The 24227-nt window shown below is 39.3% G+C and overlaps 1 protein-coding gene across 3 annotated transcripts in view; it reads right to left on the reverse strand.

The window, feature by feature from the left end:
- piezo1 (piezo-type mechanosensitive ion channel component 1) overlaps positions 1–24227 on the reverse strand; it is an 87071-nt gene that overhangs the window by 57606 nt on the left and 5238 nt on the right. For all 3 annotated transcript variants that reach the window (XM_051422617.1, XM_051422608.1, XM_051422599.1), the window contains exon 2: positions 4200–4295. In XM_051422617.1, coding sequence (XP_051278577.1) covers positions 4200–4295 — 96 coding nt within the window. The remainder of the gene's footprint in view (positions 1–4199; positions 4296–24227) is intronic.

Raw genomic sequence — 24227 nt, forward strand, 5'->3', positions numbered from 1 at the left:
GTTGCCTATTGTGCATACCACCCTGTTTCCTGTTTCGCCTCTCTGCTGTCACTTTGCCTGCCTTTTTGGATCTTTTAGATACTACCTGCCAGGCCTCTTTGCTTTGCTTAGCTGTTTGGACCGACTGCCAGTAGACAAACTTTGTTCTGAACTGCACAGGAAGTCATTGTTCTGTAAGTCACAAGAAGGTCTCAAGTCAAAACCAACAAGTGCAGCAAGTACAAGTCAAGTCCAGGGTCCTAAACTTTGAGTTTCAAGTCTTAAACAAGTCACAGTACACTCTTCAACAAATGTAATGCCTTTTCTTTCAACAGAATGAACTAAACGAAATTATCTTTGGTTTTCATTTTTCCAACTGGTGTTCAGTAACGTGACCTTCATGGTCTCCCCTCCCCTGATTTGATGCTGTTGGATTGGTTCAAACAAAGCAGGGGTGGGGTAATTAAGTGTCAACTTGCTGGGAATGAATAGAGTTAACATTAGTTAATTCGGGAAACAAAGGGAAATAAACTGATCGTGGCACACAATATCATACTTTTTTAATCTTTAGGCTTGGAGGAAGGTATCAAGTATTTTCCATGAGAAGTCTACTGATGTTAAAATTCAAGTTGCAAGTCTTTTTTGATGTTTTCAAGCCAGGCCTAAAGTCATCAAATTCCAATCCAAGTCCAAGTCATGCAGTGAGTCCACACCTCTGTTAAGTTACAATCAATGAGCCGAGTCGTCACACGTGTAAAGACGGGCCTCGTTTCATTATAAAAAGGAAAATTCGTTCTATAAGTTCTATAATATAGTGGAGGGCTCCAGACCTCTTCAGACATTAAAAATGATACATGCATTGCTTGAACAAGATCATTTATCAGTGGTGGAACATTCACTCAAGTACTATACTCAAGTACAATTCTGAGGTTGGACTTAACTTAAGTATTTTTTGCTTTCTACTTCTTCTCCACTCCACTACATTTACAGTTTTAGCTTCTAGTTTAACATTAAGATTTTGTAAGATTACATAAAAATACAAAAATAAATACATGATACACCCCTTTGTCACAGGAGTTGTTAACAGTTCCAAATAGTTCCTCTAAACTTCTCAAATCTGTTACATAACTGTAATCTCACAAATAAATCAAAGATTACTTTTACTTATGTAGGATTTTTAATTCAGGACTTGTAGTGTAGTATTGCAAAATGGAGGTATCGGTACTTTTACTTAAGTAAAGGATCTGAGTACTTTTTCTACCACTGCCATTTACCAAATAGCATATGAATTCTTCAGCCTTCTGATGGTTTTAAAGACACAATCCTACTTTGTCCACTAACTGTGAACTGTGTTCACTGGCAGTGATCTGGTCCTTTTCAGGTGTGTATTTTAATGCAACCTTCCAAATACATCCAAAGTACCCATTTCACCGATTATGGTTTACTGAAACTCTGAATCAGGAAGTCTTCAGAAGGAGCCATGCGTGAATAAACTGCAATGAAGTAGAGTGGAAATCTGGCAGGGAGTGAGATTTCAGCACAACATTGGTACCAAATAAAGACAAAAGGGGGGTCTACGGAGCCCTGGAGTGGCCATAGAGAAAAAAAAAATAAGGCCACATTTTATTACACTGAACACAAATTCTAATGCGTGCACACAAGATTCCCACGTTTTGATTCGTTTGTGCACACACAATCACTGAGTTTATAGAGAATTCTGCTCTGGGGGACCATAAAAATCCAGACTTTGAGAAAAATCGGACCAGAGTATTGGAGAGACATCAACATCCTCAGACAAAAAAATCCCCTTCTAAAAGGATAAGTATTGTAGTCTTTTACATGATGTATAGAAGAATAATTGAATATTTGAACAAAGGCCAGTTGTTGACTCATAGCTCTGACTTAAACAGTCTGTCCTTGGAGACCAACAGTGCTTCCTATTAGTCACATCATTTTTTTCCTCCACTCAGCTTACACAGCTCTCTGTTTTGTGTGTGCGTATGAACATGTGTATGCACGTGTCAGGGTCTTGGCAGGCCAGTGGGTTTTCCATTAGGGGTACTCCCCCTTGCTCTCCGTTCGCCCCTTGTCTGTCTTTAACTATTCCCACTCCCACCAAAATAAAAGCCTCTCTCTACACATTGTGATTACGAGATCAGAAAGACTGACAGGAAGAGAGACAGAAAGAACTGGAAAAGTAGGCAAAAGATCTGTGACTTTTGCCCTACTAGCAACCAGGACTACGGATCGCAATGTCAATTGGCGAGGGAGCAATTTTCATTTCAACACTGTGGAAAATATGAGTGGAAACTAGTAAAACCCAAACGTTTAGAATCTTCACCAAGAAGACAGTTGGTATGTATCACACATGATACAGACTATATGATACCATTCCTGACTGGAACAGAGTTCTGGCTCAATTTGTAACAATCTTTACAGATATTATACAGCAGAAATTGGTTGGCCATTTTGAGGTTAAAATTTATTAACACAGCTTGAGACAATTTAAGATTTCATAATATGTCGATTGAAGGACTAGTGTGTAGGATTTAGTGGCGTCTAGCAGACCATTTGAATACAGCTCTATTCCCTGCTCTACGTACAAACTGGTCTGTATTAACAGAAAATGTTTCATCTGAAGTGAAACGTAATCCTGTATTGTTTGACTCCATGAATGTCTGTCTGAGTGAAAACAATTAGAGTCTCTGTGAAGTTCTGAATTACTGTACTGTCTACTTGCGCTATCTCACACAGACATATATACATACACGCTCCACACATGTTCACATTGTCAGCCCGAGGGCCACTTGCACTTGAGGCCAAAAGACAAAGACTCAAAACATATTCCAGCAATCTAAATTGTTTAAATAAGATGAAAAATTAATCAAAGGCACTGCGTGATGGAGAATTAGACCAAAACAAACAGAAAAGCATCAGGTTTTCAGAAAAGTCCCGCTGCCACAAACTCTGTTACAAGACGGGCTTGACTTGTTCGATGTACAGTGAACTTGGACTCATATCGGCACTTAAACAGGTCATATCTTGGTCTCTGTAATTTAAGTAAGGGACAAAGTTTTTCACTTTCTATTATACTGTCAGAAGGGAACAAACCACCCATTGTTGGCTGACTTATGGAAGTACAATGTCTAATGTGTTTTGACATGGCTATAGGTCATGCATTTGACGCCACAGACCCTAATATCTGTCACACAGACAGAAAAGAGCAGAACTGAGAATTGCTCATTTTCGCCTGTAGATACATGAATATTACTGCTGCGGTAGTTTCAAGTGAGATGATCCAGGGTTACATTTAATTGCATTCCATTCAATAAAAAGGACTGAGATTTATGGATATTGGCAATTAAAAAGGCTGTTGTGGAAATGCTACATATGAAGGAGTCATTGCTTTGGTTAAACTTGGTCACCATTCGCAGAGTTCTAGAGTTCAGAAGGCTCTGCAGGGTCATTTTATGATAAACAGACTTGTATTAATACAGCGCAGTCCAGTCTTGCAGGACATGCAGGTATAGATACAGTCATGGATGTCATGATCCTTAAGCTATGTCACCCAAAGTGTGAAATACAGCTTTATCAAACGAGTCCTTGTCCATTTTTCTGGTTAGTTTAGACATAAATGTCCATCTCTTAATCTTCATCTCATTTGGACAACATATGAAAGTTTGCTAGCCCAAAACGACACGACATACCAACTTATCATGTTAAAATGAGAAAATGTCAGTTTTGTGCAATAATGAAGACGTTTCATGATGATGAAATAACAAGATAAAAAATGAATAAAAGAATATATATTATAACATGAAGAATGTAATAATATTTATAACATGAAAAGGAACTTATAAAACAGAAATTGAGTATAATTGTTTTTGTCATGGCAGCAACATCAACTTTCTCGTTTCCTATACTTAGACATGCTATGTGCCACAGATTAGACTAGATTAGCCTTGCATATAGCATATCTAAGAACAGGAAAAGAGAAAGTTGACCAAGGTTCTGACCAAGGCTTATTCAACTGTTATAGAATCTGTCAGGCAGCAACTGTCAAGTCTGCTGACAACCTTAGACTCATATCACCTTACATCACAACAGAGCAGGGACAAGCAAATCATAGGCGAAAATGAACACCAGGCCGGACAGAGCACAGGCACACAGGGTCTGAGGTAAAATTAGGGTATCTAAGATGCAAACACAGATGGTCTTACCTCTGATTGTGTGTTTGTTGGGACACAGGAACCATGGTAGCAGCAGCAAGTAGAGGAAGTAAACCAACGACAAGACGTTGTAGCGAAAAAGACAAGCTGCAAAGACAGAAACACTCAGTCAATCAACAGCATGCTTCACATTTACATATATGTTGAAGAGATTCTAGCATGTATGACATCTTGATCTGGGGAGAGACATAGAGCATTAATGATTATACCGTAACTGAAAACAAATCTATAAAAATGCTAAATGATACAGCATGGATTATATGACACCACATAACTGAGCTGTTTAGTCAAAGACGAGGCAAAGACAAAGGACGCTACACAATTACCTGCATAGCAACCATCTTAAAAAGCCACAGTAGAACATCAAATAGGAGGAAATATGCATTGGCATTTGTCCTTGCACATGTTTCCCAATTATGAGTGATTGCCCTATGTTTGCCTAATTCCAACCCTAACCCCGTTTGGCACAACTCCATGTTCACAGTCACCAACAAACCATTTTTCTTCCCCTATATGGAAAAAACATTGAATCGTCACACATCTAGAATATAAACCCACGTAACTGCAAGAGGTTTGTGTAAAACAAATGACTTGTTTAGGGAACTTTTAATGCAATTTTGTCTGTATTATGTATTATTGAAATCATTTCTAACAATCAAACATACGTGATAGGCTTCTTTTATGACAAATTCTGTGTTTTCTTGTCCCTAATGCTTGGCCATTGTTCTATTAGACAATTTACTTTACATTCGAGGAAGTGAACACAATGCTGACATATAGGCCTACTGTGTATAATAATACAAATATAAATATAATACAATAACAATAATAATATATAACTGTGTTTAAACTTTTTAACACACCTTAAAATCAAGAATGCTTTGCAACCCCCATGAAGCTTTTGCAATCCCTAGTGTGGAACCACTGATTTTCCAGACATTGCATCCAGCACTGCTGTCATCTTTCTTCATGAAATGAAGCTAAGCTTCTCTCCATGACTCCTTTAAGTTGCAAGTTTCCAGCAGTTAAGATGCATGAGTTTGATGTCACTGCAATGTGCAACTGTCAGGAAAATCTGTCGACATTAATAAAAGGTGCCATATGATTCTGATGGATCAAACAATTTGGAACTCTATTTGAAAGCCATATTGACCCGTACCAATACAATATATCAACCCTCACTGCTTGCAAAACAATAAGAGATTACTTTCTAATATCTAGAACACTACAAAGAAGCACATTACCATATTATCAACCAGTAAATGGACAACTGACTTTAACCTCAACTCTAATGATCTATCCTGTCGAAAAATAAGTATACACACATTCCACATGTCAGGCAATGCTCAAATCTAAGAGATACAATAAAAGATCCTTTATAGAAAACACCTGACTTAATTACACAACATGAGACTAAAGCCAGTGTCCAACATATAATCAAGTAGACAGTAACTTCCATGCATTCTGGCTTTGTACACACATTCAGTCATTCTGGTCACATCAAGGCTCTCTCTCATTGTTGACCTCAGCATTCCAATCATCTGTCTGCTTACTCACAGAACTGTCATCCATGTTGTCCAACCATCTTATGATGAGGACGGCCATTGAGAAACTTTCCACCCCCCACACGTACTAACCCTCCTCTGGACATGCTGTACTGACAGTTGGATGCCTCAGTACCTGGAGGATGAGGTGGTCTTGTGTTGGCTGAAGAACAAATAATAGATACAGAAGCTTCCACTGCTGTACCACCAGACTCGAATCGGCTTATTCCCTCAGGCAGTGAAGCTGTTGAATTCTTCCAAAACAATCAATTATGCAAATTAATATTACTTCTTATTTTTAATAGTTTTGATTTTATTTCAAAGTTAGGTATCATAAAGGGAACTATATCTGAATGTCATCCTTAATAAAATATCCATGCATCCTTCAAATCAATCAATTAATCAGTTAATAATTTTAGCTGGGCACTGCACACTGACTCTGTGGTGAGAAAGGGGAGCCAGAGACCGTTTCACCTCAGACCCAAGAAGAAATACCAGGTATCCCCTCAAATACTGAGGAATTTCTACTCCTGCACCATGGAGAGTGTCCTGACAGGGAACATCACTGCCTGGTACAGAGCCCTCTCCCACCCACATTACTATTAAGAATACTTTTTACCTCCAATACATTTCAGTACTGTAGGCTACCTGTATGATACATATATGTGACAATGAAACTGAAACTTGAACACTAGAATTTGAAATCCTGCAGGTCTGACCAGTGCTTGGTATCTCAGCATACTTTTAAAATAATGACCTCGGGGATTTCTCATTTCATGAAAAACCACTAGAGTGCAGAGTGTCACTGAAAGAGTGAATTCTTTTCATTGTGGAATTGTATCATCTCGCCTCAGAGAGGGCCTCAGAGAAAGCTCTACAGTGTCTTTCTCCTGTACATACAGTACAACAAGAGGGCTTTTATGAGGTGTTGCTGTCTTGAAGGAATTAAGACGATTGGCTGACATTAAGACCTGTAAATAAAGAAAACGTGTTGTCTTATTTCCCCCCATTAAACACACACGGTGATAATTATTAGCTCACCTAGGGTTAAGGCCTGGATTAATCTCGGCCTGTTGAGATCACAGTTTGCACATGGAGGTGAGAGGTTTACCACACAGACTGTATCGTCTGTCACTTGATTCATAGCTTCAAGTTCAAGTTTAGTTTATTTAAACTGCACAACACCCAGAGAGCCTCTGCACTTTACAGGTTAAATGTAACATCCCAATCACAAATATACATGAAAGAACGTTAATATTACAACAGCATATCTGGAATCTCTTCAACACAGTAAATACTGTTTGAAGGCCTCCACGTGTAGCTACATAAGTATGATGAAGGCCAACTTTGCCCCTGTGCACACTGAATTCACTGAAGTAACATGGATTTAATCAGCTCAAAGAGAAGTGTTTGTTCCAGCCAACACTTCAGTTTTGTGGGCTGTAATGAACATTGCAGCCTCTAGAGGCCGTAGCAGAGCTGCAGACTTTCACAGTTACATTTGTTTTACTTATTCTATTGAATCATCAGTTCAGATTTCAAAAGAAAGTGTGCATCAGTAACAAGCTCATTCTTATCTCTTTTATCTCACTCTGTCTTTCTCTCTCTCTCTGAATCGCTTTATGATAGAGTAATTATATGACTCGTGCAATAACTGGGACACAGACAAAGAATCACACACACAGACACTGTTATTTCCTCTAAATGCTAAAGCAGAAATCACATTGTCTTCCTGCCTCAGTTCAGTAATTAGACCACACCAGAGGGAGGCTACCTGGCTGCTCCTCGATACCTTTGTATCTCTTCATTTCACCATAACAACAAACTGACATTGAACTTTTATTCCATCTCCTGCAAAGCTACACAATATCCTGACAGTAAGTTGTAGTATAGAACAGAAACTTTTAGACACAATAGACACAAAGGGGGTATTGTTAAGTGTAGTCTTTTGATGGAGTCATGTATTAAGGGGCAATGGCTGTTCTGGTGTAATCTTTAGGACAACACTGACTAAACAAACCCAGCCCTGAAAATCCACAATTAAAACTCCATGCAGGATACCGCTGCTACTGCACCCTGACTCACACGTGGCCCCATATCACTGTGTTTCCTCTTTCCTTACAGTCACGAGATTCAACACAAATTTAACCATATTGCTACTGCTTTTACAAAGCCAGGTCGAATCAAAGCAGATCTTAACCTCAAAAGCCCAACTTCCTGATAAATCTATTCACAGCTGAGGGCTACGCCTTTCCAACTAAGGGATCTCTTCAGGAATATGGTTTCCTCTCATCCTCCACTACTTCAAATCTCTGCAAAACTTCCCCACTCAAATGAAACATCTGATTTATACTGGCAACTCCCTGGGATATTTTGGGTATATACATCTTAAGGCTGAGCGGATGTCAGTAAATCAATATGAGTTCCTGTAGGAAATGTTGAAAAATGTGTATCTGCACAGACTAGTTTACAAACTCTTGCTATCATGTACCTGCATGCACGTCTTTATTGTGGTTTTGTTTTTACTGTGTGTTGTTCTTCTCTTTTCTTTTTTTGATCTGCATTTTTATAAATCATCTTAATAACTCTGTAATTTAAATCTTATATTCTATTTTTAGGGCAACTTTGTAACATCTGTTCAGGGACTACAGATGAAAAATAGCCACTTGGCTTTTGCAGCAATGTTTTATCACTGTGCACTACAGTACTAATCAACTGCTCACATGTACCTACCAAATTAAAACTAACTAAAAGAAAATTGGAGCTGGTGTCTTCAGTCTTATATTCAGCATTTTATTTCAATTAAGCTTTAGATTTCTAAACATTACAGCAATTTGTTGCAAATAAAGCATCCCCAGTTTGTAACATAGGTTTTCTGTTATAAATGTCTCCAAGACCAAAGTAAGATTACTCAAGTTATGTCACTGGAGTGGGAATGGGCTTGTTTGTACAGCGTCAGTAGGACTCATGACAACTAAACCGATCTTTAAATCTAAAAATCAAAAATACAATCCTGTTACTTATGCATTGGGGTGGAGACAGAACTTCTAGGGACATATTTTTCTAAAAGCAAGAAAAATAAATTGCCACGGAAACAATTCAATGTTCCTAAGTACCGCCCCTTTTTGTTTTGTGCTCCAATAACAGTTGAGCAAGCCGTGGTCAACTTTCTCTAGTACTTATGCTATGTGCTAGGTTCGTCTACGTTGAAAAGACAATTTGAAGAGTGTTAAAAGACAAAAGTGACATATTCAATTCAATTCAATTCAATTCAATTTTATTTGTATAGCGCCAATTCATAACAGAAGTTATCTCAGGACACTTTTCAAATAGAGCAGGTCTAGACCGAACTCTTTAAAACATTAAAACATATAGTCACATCTTAAAGGACCAGTGTAACATTGCAACTCCATTGCTTCAACTTCCTCTTCCAAGCACTACTACAAAACACTAATGGTCCTATCCAGAGCCAGTGTTTGGTCTGTCCCTTCGGGGCTACTGTAGAGACATGGCAGTTCAACATGGTGGACTTAGGAAGGGTCCATTATAAAAGCAAAAAACTCCAGGTAAATGGAAAGTGCTCTAAAAGTCTTGTTTTTTGCTTTTTTGATTACTTGCTGTTATAAATGTTAAAATAAAATGTACATTTTTGTTCATTTTTTAAGAGATATTCCAACGCTAGAAACGCATTGATGATTATGTGGAAAATAAGTTTATAATTATAATAAAATTAAAAATAAAATAACTTTTGACATGAAACAGACTAAACCAGTTTGTCATCATTAGATACAGCATTACATTTAAGAATCCAGTAAATCTGTAGATATTTCTAAACCTGGACAAACAAACAAAAATATCTGCAAGGAAAGATACTACAAGAGGGAAGAATTTATATGTTCCTTTTGTAATTGGGGTGAAGTGACCCATTTATGTAGCTTTGTTGTTGGCTTCAGGATTTTCTCATCCTGGTGCTGAAGGGGGAGTCTCACAGTGAAGAGTGTTGGCCTTGAGAAATAGAAAGCATTTCCTCTCTTCCATATGTGACTCATGTGGTTGGTCATCTGACATGGTGGTAAAATGCCAAGTCACATTCACGCTGTGTGTGTGTGTGTGTGTGTGTGTGTGTGTATATGTAGCCTGTAAACTAGTTCACTGCCGGCTCACAGTCAAGTAGCTCACACAGCCCATTGTTCTCTAACAGGTGGGAAATGAATCACTTTAAGACGATCGCAACAGATTGCTGTACAGTGATGTCATCCCTCAGCTCTCTGTGTATTCAAGATCTGATTAAACACACTAAAACAAAAGTAGCTTTATATTTTAAAAGACACAATTCAGAAAACAACAAAATAAAGAGGAGAATATGAAGGATAGTTAGCACATTGTAAAACTGGCATCTTGGGGCACCTTATGGCTCACCTGGCAGAGCTGGTACCCCATGTACCAGCGGTCAGGGGTTTGAATCCAACCTGTTTCCCTTTGCTGCGTGTCATTCCCCATCCTTAGGCACAACTCGCACAACCTAGTTACCTAGTAGTAACCACATGTTACCGATGTCTTTATTACCATAATAATTTAAGATTAGCTTAAATGTGTCTTTCTCATCATTCTTGTGCTTTAAGTTTCTAATTGGACTAAAGAAGAAATCTTGGCCCAGATATCTGGATAGCCGCTGGTTACAGTGGAATCCCTGACACATTGGCCATTGCCCCCAGAGGCTAAATTGTTGATGGGTTGCAAGATTGTAGATTCTTTTTTTTCTTTTTTTCATATATATCTTTATTGGGTTATCAAGACACAATAAATATTCAATCAGTGAGGATACATTTCACCCATTTTTCCCCCTTTTAGAACACCAACAACCCCCCCGGAAAAAACTAAAAACTATAACAATTTGTATATGTTGTGCCTGGAGTTCGACCACCATATCAATGCACCAAAGACAATTACTGGCCTCTTTCAGAGTCCTGACTGGAAAAAAAATTAAATAAAAAGTTACATCAGTTTATCTTAATTAGAACCATCTATCTTAATCATCTAGGGAGGGAATGGAATTGATGAAGGCAAGAATGGGATTCCAAGTTTTATAAAATTTGTCGGTGCACCCCCTAATACTGTACTGGATTTTTTCTAAGTGTAGAAATGACATTAGATCCTTTAGCCAAGAGTTAGGGGAAGGAGGATTCTTATCCTTCCAATGAAGTAAAATATGTCTACATACGTATACAAGAAGATTGGAGATTCTTAACATACCTTTCAATGCACTAAAGTGTTGAGGGGTTAACAGACTGGTTAGGAATGGAGACCATGGATATCCACAGCAAATCTAAAGCAAAAAATCCTGTTTTGTGGTTTTTAAGATACCCTCATGGACCAAAGTTTGATGGAAGGTCGGTTACTAAACTGACCAACATCACCCTCCTAAGCACCACTCGCACAACCTAGTTACCCGGTAGCAACCATTTGTTACGAGAGATGTCCAGATCATGTTCCTTTCTCCCTGATTCAAGTCCTTTAAAGTGAGCTTCTTTGGATAGCAAGTCCAATTTGATGTTCATATTTTCCTACAGCTGCACAGAGAGCCAGTCTGGATTTTGGAGGAGACAGTTTCCAGAAAATGTCAGTACTTTAGAACAGTCATCACATGTTGTGGCCTTTATGTGGACATACAGAAAGTTGTAAATGTGTTTCATATGAAGCATTTTTAACGGCCCTAAAAGATAGAAAATATCAAGTATTTAAGAAAAATGTACCCAAAAAAAACCTTTTTTTTTATCTTTTTATCCCTTTAATCATCTTGGGACTCTTGGGGGATCTCAGCCCCCAGTCTGAAAACTGCTGATTTTGATGCACCCTCAAAACGTCACCGAAACAGACGCAGAAGCCCTAAATCCACACTGATGCACTCTGCCATATAATTAATTGTTGACCTCCATTTACTTATTTCTGGCCACTCCATAGTATGTGTATGTTGATGTTAAAAATGGTTACAAGATTTTGGCAAACAAAGGATTGGTGTACGATCAGGTTTTATATAATTTACCGAGCCATCAAAAATGCCTGGATCAGCCCTGATCCTTATCCTGCAGATGGACTTCCTTACAGTAATAAGCCATGATTCTCAGAGAAGCGCATTATTGTCCACAACTACAATATCCGTCCCCACATACAGAACAAGCTGCGTGTTGAGGAGCTCCACCCTGCTGCCGAGTTAATCATCAAACACACCCAAAATGATGGCTGTGGACAGACGTGATAAAACCGTCTATCTCCACCTATCTCCCTACAGCATTTTAACCTCTGCATGCCTAATATTTAGCCACTGACTGTTTCTTTTTATTATTTTGTTCTGATGCAATAGCTTTCATGGTTTGATTTGTTTTTTCACATTTCTCCTTATTGGCATGATGGTAGGAGATGTTGCAACACTTCCTTCCAGACAGTGCTTAGATCTCTGCCTGTGTTCCTCTTTCTCTCAGTACAGTCATAAGTCACATCAAAGGCAGCCAACAAGCAAACTGGAGACTTCATAGGTCACAATAACATTCACTAGTGGCAGGGGTGCTCCCAGAGGGGGAGCCTGGGGTGTCACTGGCCTGAAATCTAAGGCTGTAGTGGGCTAGGTTTTAAAGCTAGAGTGAAGACACTATTATCATATGAAAGTAGATGACCTAACACATCCATTGTTTCCAATGTCGGGAAGGAAGCTAAAATGATTCAAAACTAGGTTAAACTTTGGCGATGGAAAAACTGGCATGGCCATTTTCAAAGGTATCCCTTGACCTCTGACCTCAAGATATCTGAATTAAAATGGGTTCTATGGGTAAGTCTCACCTTTGCAGACATGCACACTTTATGCTAATCATACGCAGTTTTCGTGGTATAAATATAGTAGTATTTTCCCCCAGTGTAGTTGAACATTTCTGCATACTGGGGTCCATAAACAGTGTTGAAATTACATGAATTAGGAATGAATAGAAAGCTAAGAGATATCTCCCCCTGCATAAGTCAGTGTCCCGCTTGTGTCCCTCCAGTCAGTCAAAAAAAGTTTGTATAAAATTTCATGTTTACGAGTGTTCCTAGTAACCTGACAAAATGTGAGACGTTCACATTGCACATGTCTGTAACCACACAATGAAGTGAGTTTGGCTCACCATTTTGTGCAGAAAAATAGAATGATTGGTCAAATTTGAGGAAAAGTTGTTGTGACTCCACTAAATTGCATGGTCGGTTTTCGCTTATTGTTGCGATCACAACATAGCAACTTCCTGCATGGATTGCCCTCAGAGCCGCCAAAACAACAAAGTTGTCTGTAACTTTTGAACCTCCAGTCTTAGAAACAAAATTCTGGACTCTGCAACTCTTCCCAATATCCTGACAGTAATACATGAGACAGATCATCTTTGAAATAATCAGGTTCTTCTGGCTCCTTCTAGTGCTCCTAATGGCATCTGCAAGAACCCACCGAGTCTGAAAGAAAACAACCAATCAGAGCCAAGAAGGATAGTTGATTGTTGAGTCTTATTCCCAATCATGTCAAGTAGTCAAATACACAAACTTAATCTGTCTCATCTACTACCGTCAGAACACAGTGAACATTTCAGCAATATGACAAAACATTATTATTAAACATTTTATTTTTTAGCTACCTACTGCAGCTTTAAAGGTCCAGTGTGTGGAATGGAATTCTTCCAACACACTGGTCCTTTGATGTAAGAAACTGCCACCCCTGAAAACCAAATGATTTACACAGTCTGACAGCATTTGTATGACACACAACAATACATTTATGTAGGACAGACTGCAAAATCTATTACATCAATTTGGCTCTGCTGTTTTGTGTAGTCGGTCTGGGCCTCTCTTCGCATCCTGGTTAACATTAAACAGATTTCCTTTCAGTCCTACCACAGACAGACAGCAGAACCGCACAAAACGATGTTGAAATAATTATCAGAAGGTATGTTTTCTTCTGTGTAGTTTCTAGGAAGAATACACAGTTAGGGGAGAAGTCTTGTCACGACAGAAAACTGACAAAGGAATGTTAGCAGGGAGGATCAAAAATGCTTCTGTTACAAAGGGCCACACAGGGCCAGGATTAATATATAAAGGCAGACAAAGACACTCTGATGTGTCCCTCTTCTGTCATTAGGGAAAAAATGTCACAAATAACTTACTCACCCCTTACATGCTACATGGCATGGCATTTATAGTGGCTCATAAAGTGTCTGGGAATATAAAAATATTTAAATTTAAAAGCTGTAATGAATGGTTTTATTAATTCAGACAGTCTGGTGGTTTATTGCATAACTTCATTAGTGTTTTAAAATTCTTATTCACTTTCATGACTTCAGCTGTAATCACTTTAGTCACTTCCAGTCTTCTGTGCAGCTCACCTTAAATGCTAAAAGAGACTGTGTTGATGAAACAATAAATATCAGAAAGTGGTGACAGCTGCCTGCTTTTGGTTGAATTAAATCATAACAGCATATCAAGACTGCATCAATTCATGCGCCTTTCCATCAAAGCAATTCATGATTCATCACTTTTTGACTTGATACTTGACTGATACTAGCTCGTGTTAGCTGGACTTACTGAGTACACATGAGGTCTGATCAGAGCCTGAGACTGTAACAGATGTGTAACAGGCTCCACACTCAGCATTAGACGCATGTTATCACTGTGTGTGTGTGTGTGTGTGTGTGTGTGTGTGTGTGTGTGTGTGTGCGTGTGTGTGTTTATATTTAGTTAGCCATTAATAGGAAGACACATTTCCCTTTAATTCAACTAATATACACACCAGTGCACACACCGGTAAGAAAACACAGCTGGAACAATACAGTTGGCCAGCATCTGAACAAGACAACAGGTCCAATTAACACACACACACACACACACACACACACACACACACACATGCTTCTATATCCCACAATCATCCAAATTGAATGACAAAAGACAAAAAGCATTGTCTGTAAGTCCCCTCTAGAACAGTTCTTAGGGTTAAAATTAGGGAAACATCTTGGTCTTGGTTAAATGACTACTTAGGTAAGGGGACCTTCGTTGTCATGGTTACAGTAATAGCCCTGAAGTTAAGGTTAGGAAATGATCGTGGTTATGGACTGTCAGTTGGAAACAGGAAATGAACAGTCGTCTCCAGTGTTCTGGTATCTGTCCCCCCCGACCACCTCCTTATGCAGGCTTTGTTTTGTCTCTCTAATAATAATATGACTCTTGTGCTGCTGATGCTTGCTACAGCTGTGAGAGGGCTTTGACACTTAAGTGTGTTGTTCTCCACCTCAGTGGTGGTAATGAAGCTTTTTTTACTTTCCCCACCTAGAATTAGCCTTCCACCACTGCTCTCTGAGGACCGTCTCTTCTGTCCCCATGAGTCAACATCATTAGCCAGTGGAAACCTCCAAAACTCTGTAGTGCATCACTATAATCTATTCACAAAGCTAAATAGAAGAAGGTTCTGAAGCATTTTACGTATTTCTTTTTATGTATTGTATCACTTTTTATCGCAAATGTGTGAATGGATAGTTATGTAACTAAAGAAATGAGACCACACTTTATCTGCTGCCTGTGGACTGATGGATATGTGTTTCTATGTAGGGATGCAGATTTGACTCTTATCCTGGCGTCCACCACAACACAAAGTCTAAAGTCAAAGCTAACATTAAGGCAACGTTTGTGAAATATATTGTGATATTGTTGTTTTATATGGCTAACGTTAGCTTGCTTGCCAACTCCTACCTAGTTAACGTAGCAAAATACTGCATGCGCCTGAATCACGCTCACACGCACAGTTCTACTGTATGTGTAATCTGTGAGCAATATGTTTTTAACAGGTGGAATATGACTTTTTGTTATTATAGTATTTCAAAAGGAAAAATCTGTAAAACTATTGTCTTTACATCATCAGGTCAGCTAAGCTGTCACTTTATTTTGGCATGTTGAAGTATGATAGTATGTTATAATTCCAGTATTTTAGGTCTGTAGCCTACATATCATTCATAACACATATCCTAAAGACTCATGCATTTAGCTATTGCAGATCTACTACAGGTTGTACAATACGGTAATTGTCTGTATTATTATTATCAATATGACATTAGGCCCTGTGCGGTTCATACAGCCTAGGAGATGGTTCTGGTTCTTGCTCACACAAACTCAACCAAAACTAAACGTGCCAGTTTGGACATAAAACAGTTCCATTTACATTCCAACTCTTCAAAAACAAAAAATGAAATTAAACTGCATCCTATTTTCATTCCCTGATGACCGGTGAGGAAAGCGAGGCAGAATCCAGAGTATTTTGTAATTGTCTTCCAGTCACAGAGTGGATGGATGGTGTCACTTTTCCTTCCACATTCTACTCTCTATTCCTCAACCCCATATAGGAATTATTTTTCTCACAAAGGTGTTAAGTTTATGACCACCAGCCAGCCACATGATCAGATGTCTGTGTAGGACATGATGAATGCTGGATGTCTGGACAGGGGATTGCTAGGGATTGATCACACATGCAGAAAGACACTTTCCCAGGTGGACTGCAAGAGAGGACATGTAATGTGGATGAAAACTTGTGGCCAAATTCAGTAGACACGGTGGACCAGCACTGTGGCACTTCTATATTTAAAGTTATCCTATACGAGTAGTGATTATGTACAATCTGAAGCATATATAATGAATTTCTTTCTGATGAAATACTGTAGCACAATCCATACAATAAAGAAGTGACCTCTTATTTTTGCAGTTAGTGCTCTGGTACAACAGTTGATCCTGAGATGTGTATGAACATATGGCACAGTCTACTAATAGTTATTTGGTGACTAGCTGAACAGTTTATATAACTCCTAGTCAAATCTTTCATTCCACACACATTCCACAGGAACGCTGTCATGATGAACAGCTACTATATATTTAGGCTTTATGGAGACTGGAAACTGTGCATGTGAGAGCGAAAGTTCCTCAGGAGTGTGTGTGTGTGTGTGTGTGTGTGTGTGTGTGTGTGTGTGTGTGTGTGTGTGTGTGCGTGTGAGAAGAGAGAGTAGGTCAGTGGTTGGTGTTCTCCCTGTAATCAGAGAGCAGAAGCAGTCACATCCCTCTCTGCAAGCTTGTCTAACTGCTAGGTGGTATGTGTTTTATACTGTTCCAGGGATATTCAACCAATGTGGGCTGAGAGACTGCAACATTTCACTTTCCCTTTTTATAAAATCAGCACAAATATCTGTGCTTTTAGTGCGGTGTGTAACATTGAGTAAGATCTATTGTCAGAAATGGAATATAATATTTATAGGTATATAAGAATTGTTGTGTTTTTGTTCCCTTAGAATGAGCTATGTTGAACCACCTGTCATGATTGTACTGGTGTTTCTGAATGTTCAGGATGTTTCCAGCTCTCAACCGCTTGGCAGTCCCTAGCATCTTTCCCCTGACAGCAGAGGTCAACAGCTTAAACACGTTGGACATCCCAGTTAACATACACCAAAAAGCAGAATCTGAAGATGGCAATAATGGGCTTTTACTCCGTGGCAGTGGTTTGCTTTAGTCAGTGGAGCTTTCTGCCCTAACCTAAAACTGACTGACATCAGCCGCACTGACTTTATTCAAGAATGCAGCCAAGCATGTACAAGGTGTAACTCTGGTTTGTGAAGCACTGTCGATCAGTCGCTGAAGAGATACCTTCCTAGTATGACTATACTGTAAGAGATGGGGTACACAATCCACACAGGCCTTGTTCAAAGCTAATATGAGACCTGAGCTGTCTGACTTAGACAAATTACGTGGGTTTCTTCTAAGGATAGTCTTTTAAGTATAAATGTGTGTTTCCACTGAAAATGTGACGCCAGCACGTAACTTTGTTGTGTTGTAGGTGAGTTGTATGTGTTTCACTATGGATTTGTGTTTCTTTCAGGAATAGACCGATTATTGGATGTGATATTCTGCATTTTTCCAATTAGTTGTATCGTTATTTTTCCTGCCAAATTGCAGATAAAATGTATTCATTTAAAAATGCGTTACTTTGTTACTGCGTTACTACTTTTTAATAGAGGAGTAATAGTTCTTTTAAGATTGAAGTTTAGTCTTTCGCAGCATTTAATTAAATATATTCTTAACATACTATTTTATTTAAGAGAATCGTGTTTTTGTTATCTACAGAGGGAGTCTTCTATGGAGCCCGCCATGTTGAACCACCATGTTTCTACAGTAGCCCAGAACGGACAAACCAAACACTGTCCCAAAATGGGGCCTTTCGTGTTTTTTGCAAGCTTTGTGGCCACTGTATTTTCTTTTACACACTTGAAAGGTGAGCAGTATTCAGTTGGTTGTCATCTGCAACACCACTAGATGCCACTAAATCCTACACACTTGTCCTTAAAGTAAAAGTAGCGATACTACAGTGTTAAATAGTCTGTTACAAGTAAAGCACAAAATAGCATCAAAATATAGCAAAGGTACCAAAAGTAAAAGTGCAGAACTGAAGAATAGAGTAGAATAATGTATTAACTAAATTAATTTAATTTATTAATTAACAGTTATTATTAATTATATTATTGGATTATAATTACCGATGCACTAATGTGTTCAGCACTTTAATGTTGAAACTGGTAAAAGTAGAGCTAATTTTAATTTCTTTATACTAGCTTAATTTATAAGACATGCCTCAAAGGCAGCGGTAAGGGCCCTTTCATTGTTCTTTTGCATGCAAATACAAACTTGTATTAAGAGAGGGAGTATAAACCTTCATAAAATGTAATTTTGTACTTGTACTTGTAAAGTTATTGTACTTACATACAGTACTTGAGTAAATACTTAGTTACCTTCCACAACTGGTTATTCTGAATTTTTATACTAAGATTTTCCTTTTTACAGTAAATGTACATCGGTTCCAAATATCGCTTCCTTGATTATTAATAACAAATAACTGTATCAGCCCTGAAAAAACCATATCGGTCGATCCTTGGTTTCCTTACTGTAACTTCAACCCAACCTGAGCCCTAACCACCAACAGTCATTTCTGCAATGCCTAACCATTAACACGAACCTAAATAAAGCCCTGACTCCAACCGCAGAGGGGCACCACCACAGGAAACCAAACAAAGGGGAAACAGACGACACAACACTGGCACAAATGGCCGGGAATAAACCTACAGCGTCTAGCAGCACGAACATACCCACTGCACTCACTACCATACGCTGCAAAGTGGCAGGAAAATGTGGATTTCACATTCCTCTTGTCCTTTCCCTTTGTGATGAAGATACCCAGGGCAGTGCCCAGACATGTTGAAATCTACTTTAAACCATGAGACTCTATCACATCCAACTTCTGCATCAACTGTACATCCACTTACAATGCAGTCAGTTCAGTTTTATTGCATACCTCACATAGAGAGGAAGAACAAAGGTCTGCTGTGGAACTCATCGAGACAGAAAAACTGAGAGCAGGGAAGCTACATGTGATGAAGGTGCTGTCCAACTCAGCTTTTTTGGAATGGAAAATTCTGTATGTGTATGTGTGTGTTTGTGTGTGTGTGTGTGTGTGTGTGTGTGTGTGTGTGTGTGTGTGTGTGTGTGTGTGTGTGTGCATAGCTGAGTACATGCTGACCAGTTTTCCTGTTTTTGTGGAAAGAAAATGGCCAAATAGACATTTATAATTTACACTCATTCTCTCTCTCTCTCTCTCTCTCTCTCTCTCTCTCGCTCTCACACACACACACATTGTCTAATTACACAGCGTGTTGTGATTGTGCTACCGAAGGTAATTTATGGGGAGCTGTTGTTAAAATCATTGGTCCCCTGTGTGTACATGTTAACACTGAGCTAGCTGCGGGGTTCCCGCCGTGGCACCAGTGTTCGTTTCCACAGCTTCTATGACAGTAAAAACAAACATCACATGCGCACATGATGATTACAGGAGCCGACGATCAGACAGAGACCTGACAGCGGCTGCAGGAGCAACAGAAAGTCTAACTGTCCTATCTAAACTTGCAGCCAACTGTCACTAAAGGACCAGATCTATGGATGATAATGGAAACCTGCCTGTTAGATGTTGACATTTCTAGTGTCCAAGTTGAAGTTTGGCCCTATGGAGGCAGTAAAATAAATGTCACTGTGTCTGTTAACACCATAAACTACAGTACAGGAATATTACGATGTATTCAGCTGTACAGGTGTACAGTATTATAATGGCTTAATGGGACTCAAACGGGCCAGATGAAGAGAATGTAGGGTGTGTTGTTACATACTAAATACATTACAACAATGACAAATGGAGAAAATCATATTGCTGTCTGGAAGATGTAGAGTGTAAACACACCACAAATCTGTGGGATTTTAACAGTTCATTACGGTTAGAAACAATAATAGTTTAGGGACACCATTTACATATATAATAATAAAACATTTTTAAATAGCGCTTTAAAGGGTACTCAAAGGCACTTTACATGGTAACACGATTTAACACTATTTCAGTCATCATTCTGCTATGTCTCATGTTGTTACATCATATTGTAGTTGATGTGACACCGGAACGTATTTGAAGAATAAAAGATGATAATTGATAACTGCTGCTCTTTTCCACCACGGCTGATCCTTCATTTGTGGAGCATCATGCTGCTGACAGTGTTTGGGTCTGTTCAGGTCCACTGAAGTTTGGATCAGGTCTGATTTTTGTATTCTGACCCATTCTGACTGCGCTCGAGTCCCATTACGTAATTTGTGCATGTCAGGTTTTTCATGAGACATTCCAGTCCTGACTCCCTCCAGGTTTGTACCTCTGCTTTGGAGGAGGTGGTGACATTGGACATAGGGATGAATCCCATCTATACTCACAGCCTCTGGTCAGCGCTGTTAGTGAAGTTAGATCCACTGTGTTATCACAGTACAACTAAAACTCTACTGTAGATCTAAAACAATCTACACAGTACAATGTGGCAAAGGTTGGGTGAGCATTCCCACAGAAGCCCAGTATTTATGTTCCATGACATTTTCCAGGAGTTTTTCTTGACAATACAGGACAGCACTTGCTCACAGACGGAGGTCAGCCAAAGGTGGTCATCGTTTAAGAGACACTCCTTGTTAGCTCGCTCTTGTGGTGCACCTGGCTTGCAGATTTTTCCACTTTCTGAACTGACTACAGCTTTCCTCTAACTGTAACATTTACTTGGCCACAGCACAGGATAAAATACATACAAATTTTCCAGGACAACATGGATTATTTCCAGGATATTTGGTTATTTTCATAAATTTTCAAGTGTTTCCATGACTGGAAAAACACTCTCTAAATTTTCAGATTTTCCAGGATTCGTGGGAACCCTTATGTTAAATGATGTTTGACCTATAATTACGCCCCGCAGTGGGTAACACGTTGTGGCATCATATCTGACCTAACTCACCTTCAGGCTTCCCTCTAAATTTTACACTCACCAAAGCAATAAGCAGCAGCATTAGTGGTAGTTTAACACTAGGTGTGTGTGACAGTGTGTGTGAGGAGTGAGTGTTTGTGGAAATTCTCACTGCTCCACTCCGCTCACATGCTCTGATAGCTACCTCACAGGTACTAGAAGCTTTCCAGGAATTATGTCCCTTGAGCTGCTTTGTCTCACCAAAGACAAGAAAAATGGTTCCAATAGAGTGCAGGCCAGTCTACAGAGTCATCAGATAGGAACCTGCTATACTGGACTCCTGATGCAGGGAAGGCTCTACAGAACCACCCTCCTCTTTACCTGCACAAACACATTCATCCTTCATAGCGAGTTATTCCCTTTTGTCTGAAGATACTCTATTCCCACTTTTCACAGGGCTGAAAATAGTTACTAGTGTCAGGCAAATAAATAATACCTTTGCCTTCTATGGCATCTAGTTTTACAGTGGTAATCCATTAATGCTTTTTAGTATTTGTTAATAGTGTTTCTTAACCACGTACCACATCCTGTTGCTACAAGTACAATAGGCATACACAACAAGAGATTTTATGTTAGATATTTTTTTCATGCACTATGTATTACAATATATAACCCCCTAAAGAAACACAATAACTCAAGGTCCACCCATCCACTTGTTCTGGAGCTTTCACCTGTATTACATATCTCTCCTGAACATCTACAGTTCCATAGCACCTGAGCAAATTCAAAGGATCATATGGTCAAATTCTCAAGAACAAGCAAGTAAGAGACCCTGGAGTTGAGATTAGTATGCCAGGTGTATGTGTTTTGTTTGTCTAAAGGGTGGTGAATTCGAGGAATACTTTTTCGTTGTGATGACGGTCATCATACAGAAAAACTGGTTCAAGTGTGGCACCAAGACTTTGCTGGTCTAGAACTAAGAACCAGGGGCTGAGGGGGCACCTGGTGGCCAGCCAGCTTTATATTTATTAGCAACTTATCGAACATCAATGATACAAATGTAAAATGTTATGAATGTAACATCTTAAACCCACCCTGTATATATGCATGACATTAATGCACTCCTGTTGGTTTTTCTATCCTGCACATTGTAAATATCTTTCCTGTACAGTTTAGATCTTTCTATCTTTATCTTTATCTTTATTTATTTAAATTTTAAAAAGTACTTTATTTTTGTGTGATTTTTATGCATCAACCAAGGCAAATTCCTTGGCAATAAACCCGATTCTGATTCTGATTCTGATTCTGATTCTGATTGATCTAACTGGCTAGCTAGCTAACTACCCAAGCACATTACTAATTTCTTAATATTTTGTTTTTTATTGGTAAATGGTAAATAGATGGTAAATGGACCTGTACTTGTATAGCGCCTTTCTAGTCTTCCGACCACTCAAAGCGCTTTTACACTACATGCCACATTCACCCTTTCACACACATTCACACACACAACCACTCAAAAAACTGTACATTACATGCCAATTACCCATCGAACAGAAACTAACACTGATGCACGGCATCAGGAGCAATTTGGGGTTCAGTATCTGGCTCAAGGATACTTCAACATGCGGCACCAGGAGCTGGGGATCGAACCCTCAACCTTCCGATTAAGGAACGACCCGCTCTGCTTCTGAGCCACAGCCGCCCCTGGTAAATGGGCTGTACTTATGTAGTGCCTTTCTAGTCTTCCAACCACTCAAAAAACTGTACATTACATGCCAATTACCCATTCACCCATTCACACTCCGATGCACAGCATCAGGAGAAATTTGGGGTTCAGTATCTCAAACCACAACCTTCTGATTAGTGGACTACCACCTCTACCTCTGAGCCACAGCCGCCCCAAATATATATATATTCAGATCAAATGTGTTCAAACTTGCCTCACCAGTAAGCTAAGACTACAAGCATTTGACATGGGTGCTTCCTTCCAAGTTTTCCTGTGGTGCATTTCACATTGGAGAGTTTCTGAAAGCTGAAACAGCACACCTATCCACTCCCTCTTTATTCTGTGGGAACAGTCAGCTGTCTGGCCCAATCAGCCAAGTGTTTGGCAACCTATTTGGTGGAAGTGTGGAGCCCAGCACAATAGATGACATTCTTTACCAAAGGAAGTTTATCTTCACTACAGAAGTTACAATATACTAAATGACTGCTGAATGTTGGAAACCTGCTAATCCCTGACAATTGTTCACACATCCCCCTGTAGAATCTAATTAAACGACTTTTGTCCTTTACACTTGTTTACATGACATCTACAATTCCCAGAAAGTCGCTTTCGCGCTCATATATTCCATGAGTTAATGCTCCTCTACAGACGGGCCAGTCAGAGCCTTGGAGCAGACACTGTCCTGGCTCTGAACCCTCCAAACGTGCCACGCTCCCAGCATGTTGGCCCAAACATGCAACAGCATGTCTTCACCATTAAAACTGAGGAGGGAAAAAAAAGGCCAGCGCTTAGGAAAATCTGACTTAGCTCTGCAAAGTCAAGAAAAGGTTGCAGAGTTTATCATCATTAGAAGTGAAGAAGAAGATTAGACGAGCTGCGGCTTATTCTCCTGACAGTGCCGCGATAAACTCTGATCATCAGATCCCTTCCACTCCCTCCGTCCGATCAGAGAAAAACCATCTGCACTCATCCCTCTTCCTCCTCCTCTCTCTGGCTTACTCCCACAAACCCCACAGCTCACACACACTCTGAGTATTTCTCACTGAGCCATGAAGTCTTGTTAAACTGCTCTGGTGTGGAATGGCTCTGACTCACTGGCTTAGCAACAATCACACACACCACAACACTCCGTCAAACAGGGTCGTTTTTGTTTTAATTTGATATTTGATATATGATATATGATATATGGGATACAGATCCAATTTATCCCTTTTGATGCATAAACTCTAACTATATGCCAAGAAGGGTTCTCTTTTTTTTCAGCTTAAATCTCCCTGTGTGGAACCCGGACTGTCACCAAACATCACGTCTGAACTATAGAGACGTTCATACACTCACATTCTTTTAAAGCTCATGTACATTTAACAAGTATGTTCTACAAGCATTTTTAAGTTGTGTTTTA

The sequence above is a fragment of the Dicentrarchus labrax genome, unplaced genomic scaffold, assembly GCF_905237075.1.
Source record: "Dicentrarchus labrax unplaced genomic scaffold, dlabrax2021, whole genome shotgun sequence".
NCBI classification, from domain to species: Eukaryota; Metazoa; Chordata; class Actinopteri; family Moronidae; genus Dicentrarchus; species Dicentrarchus labrax.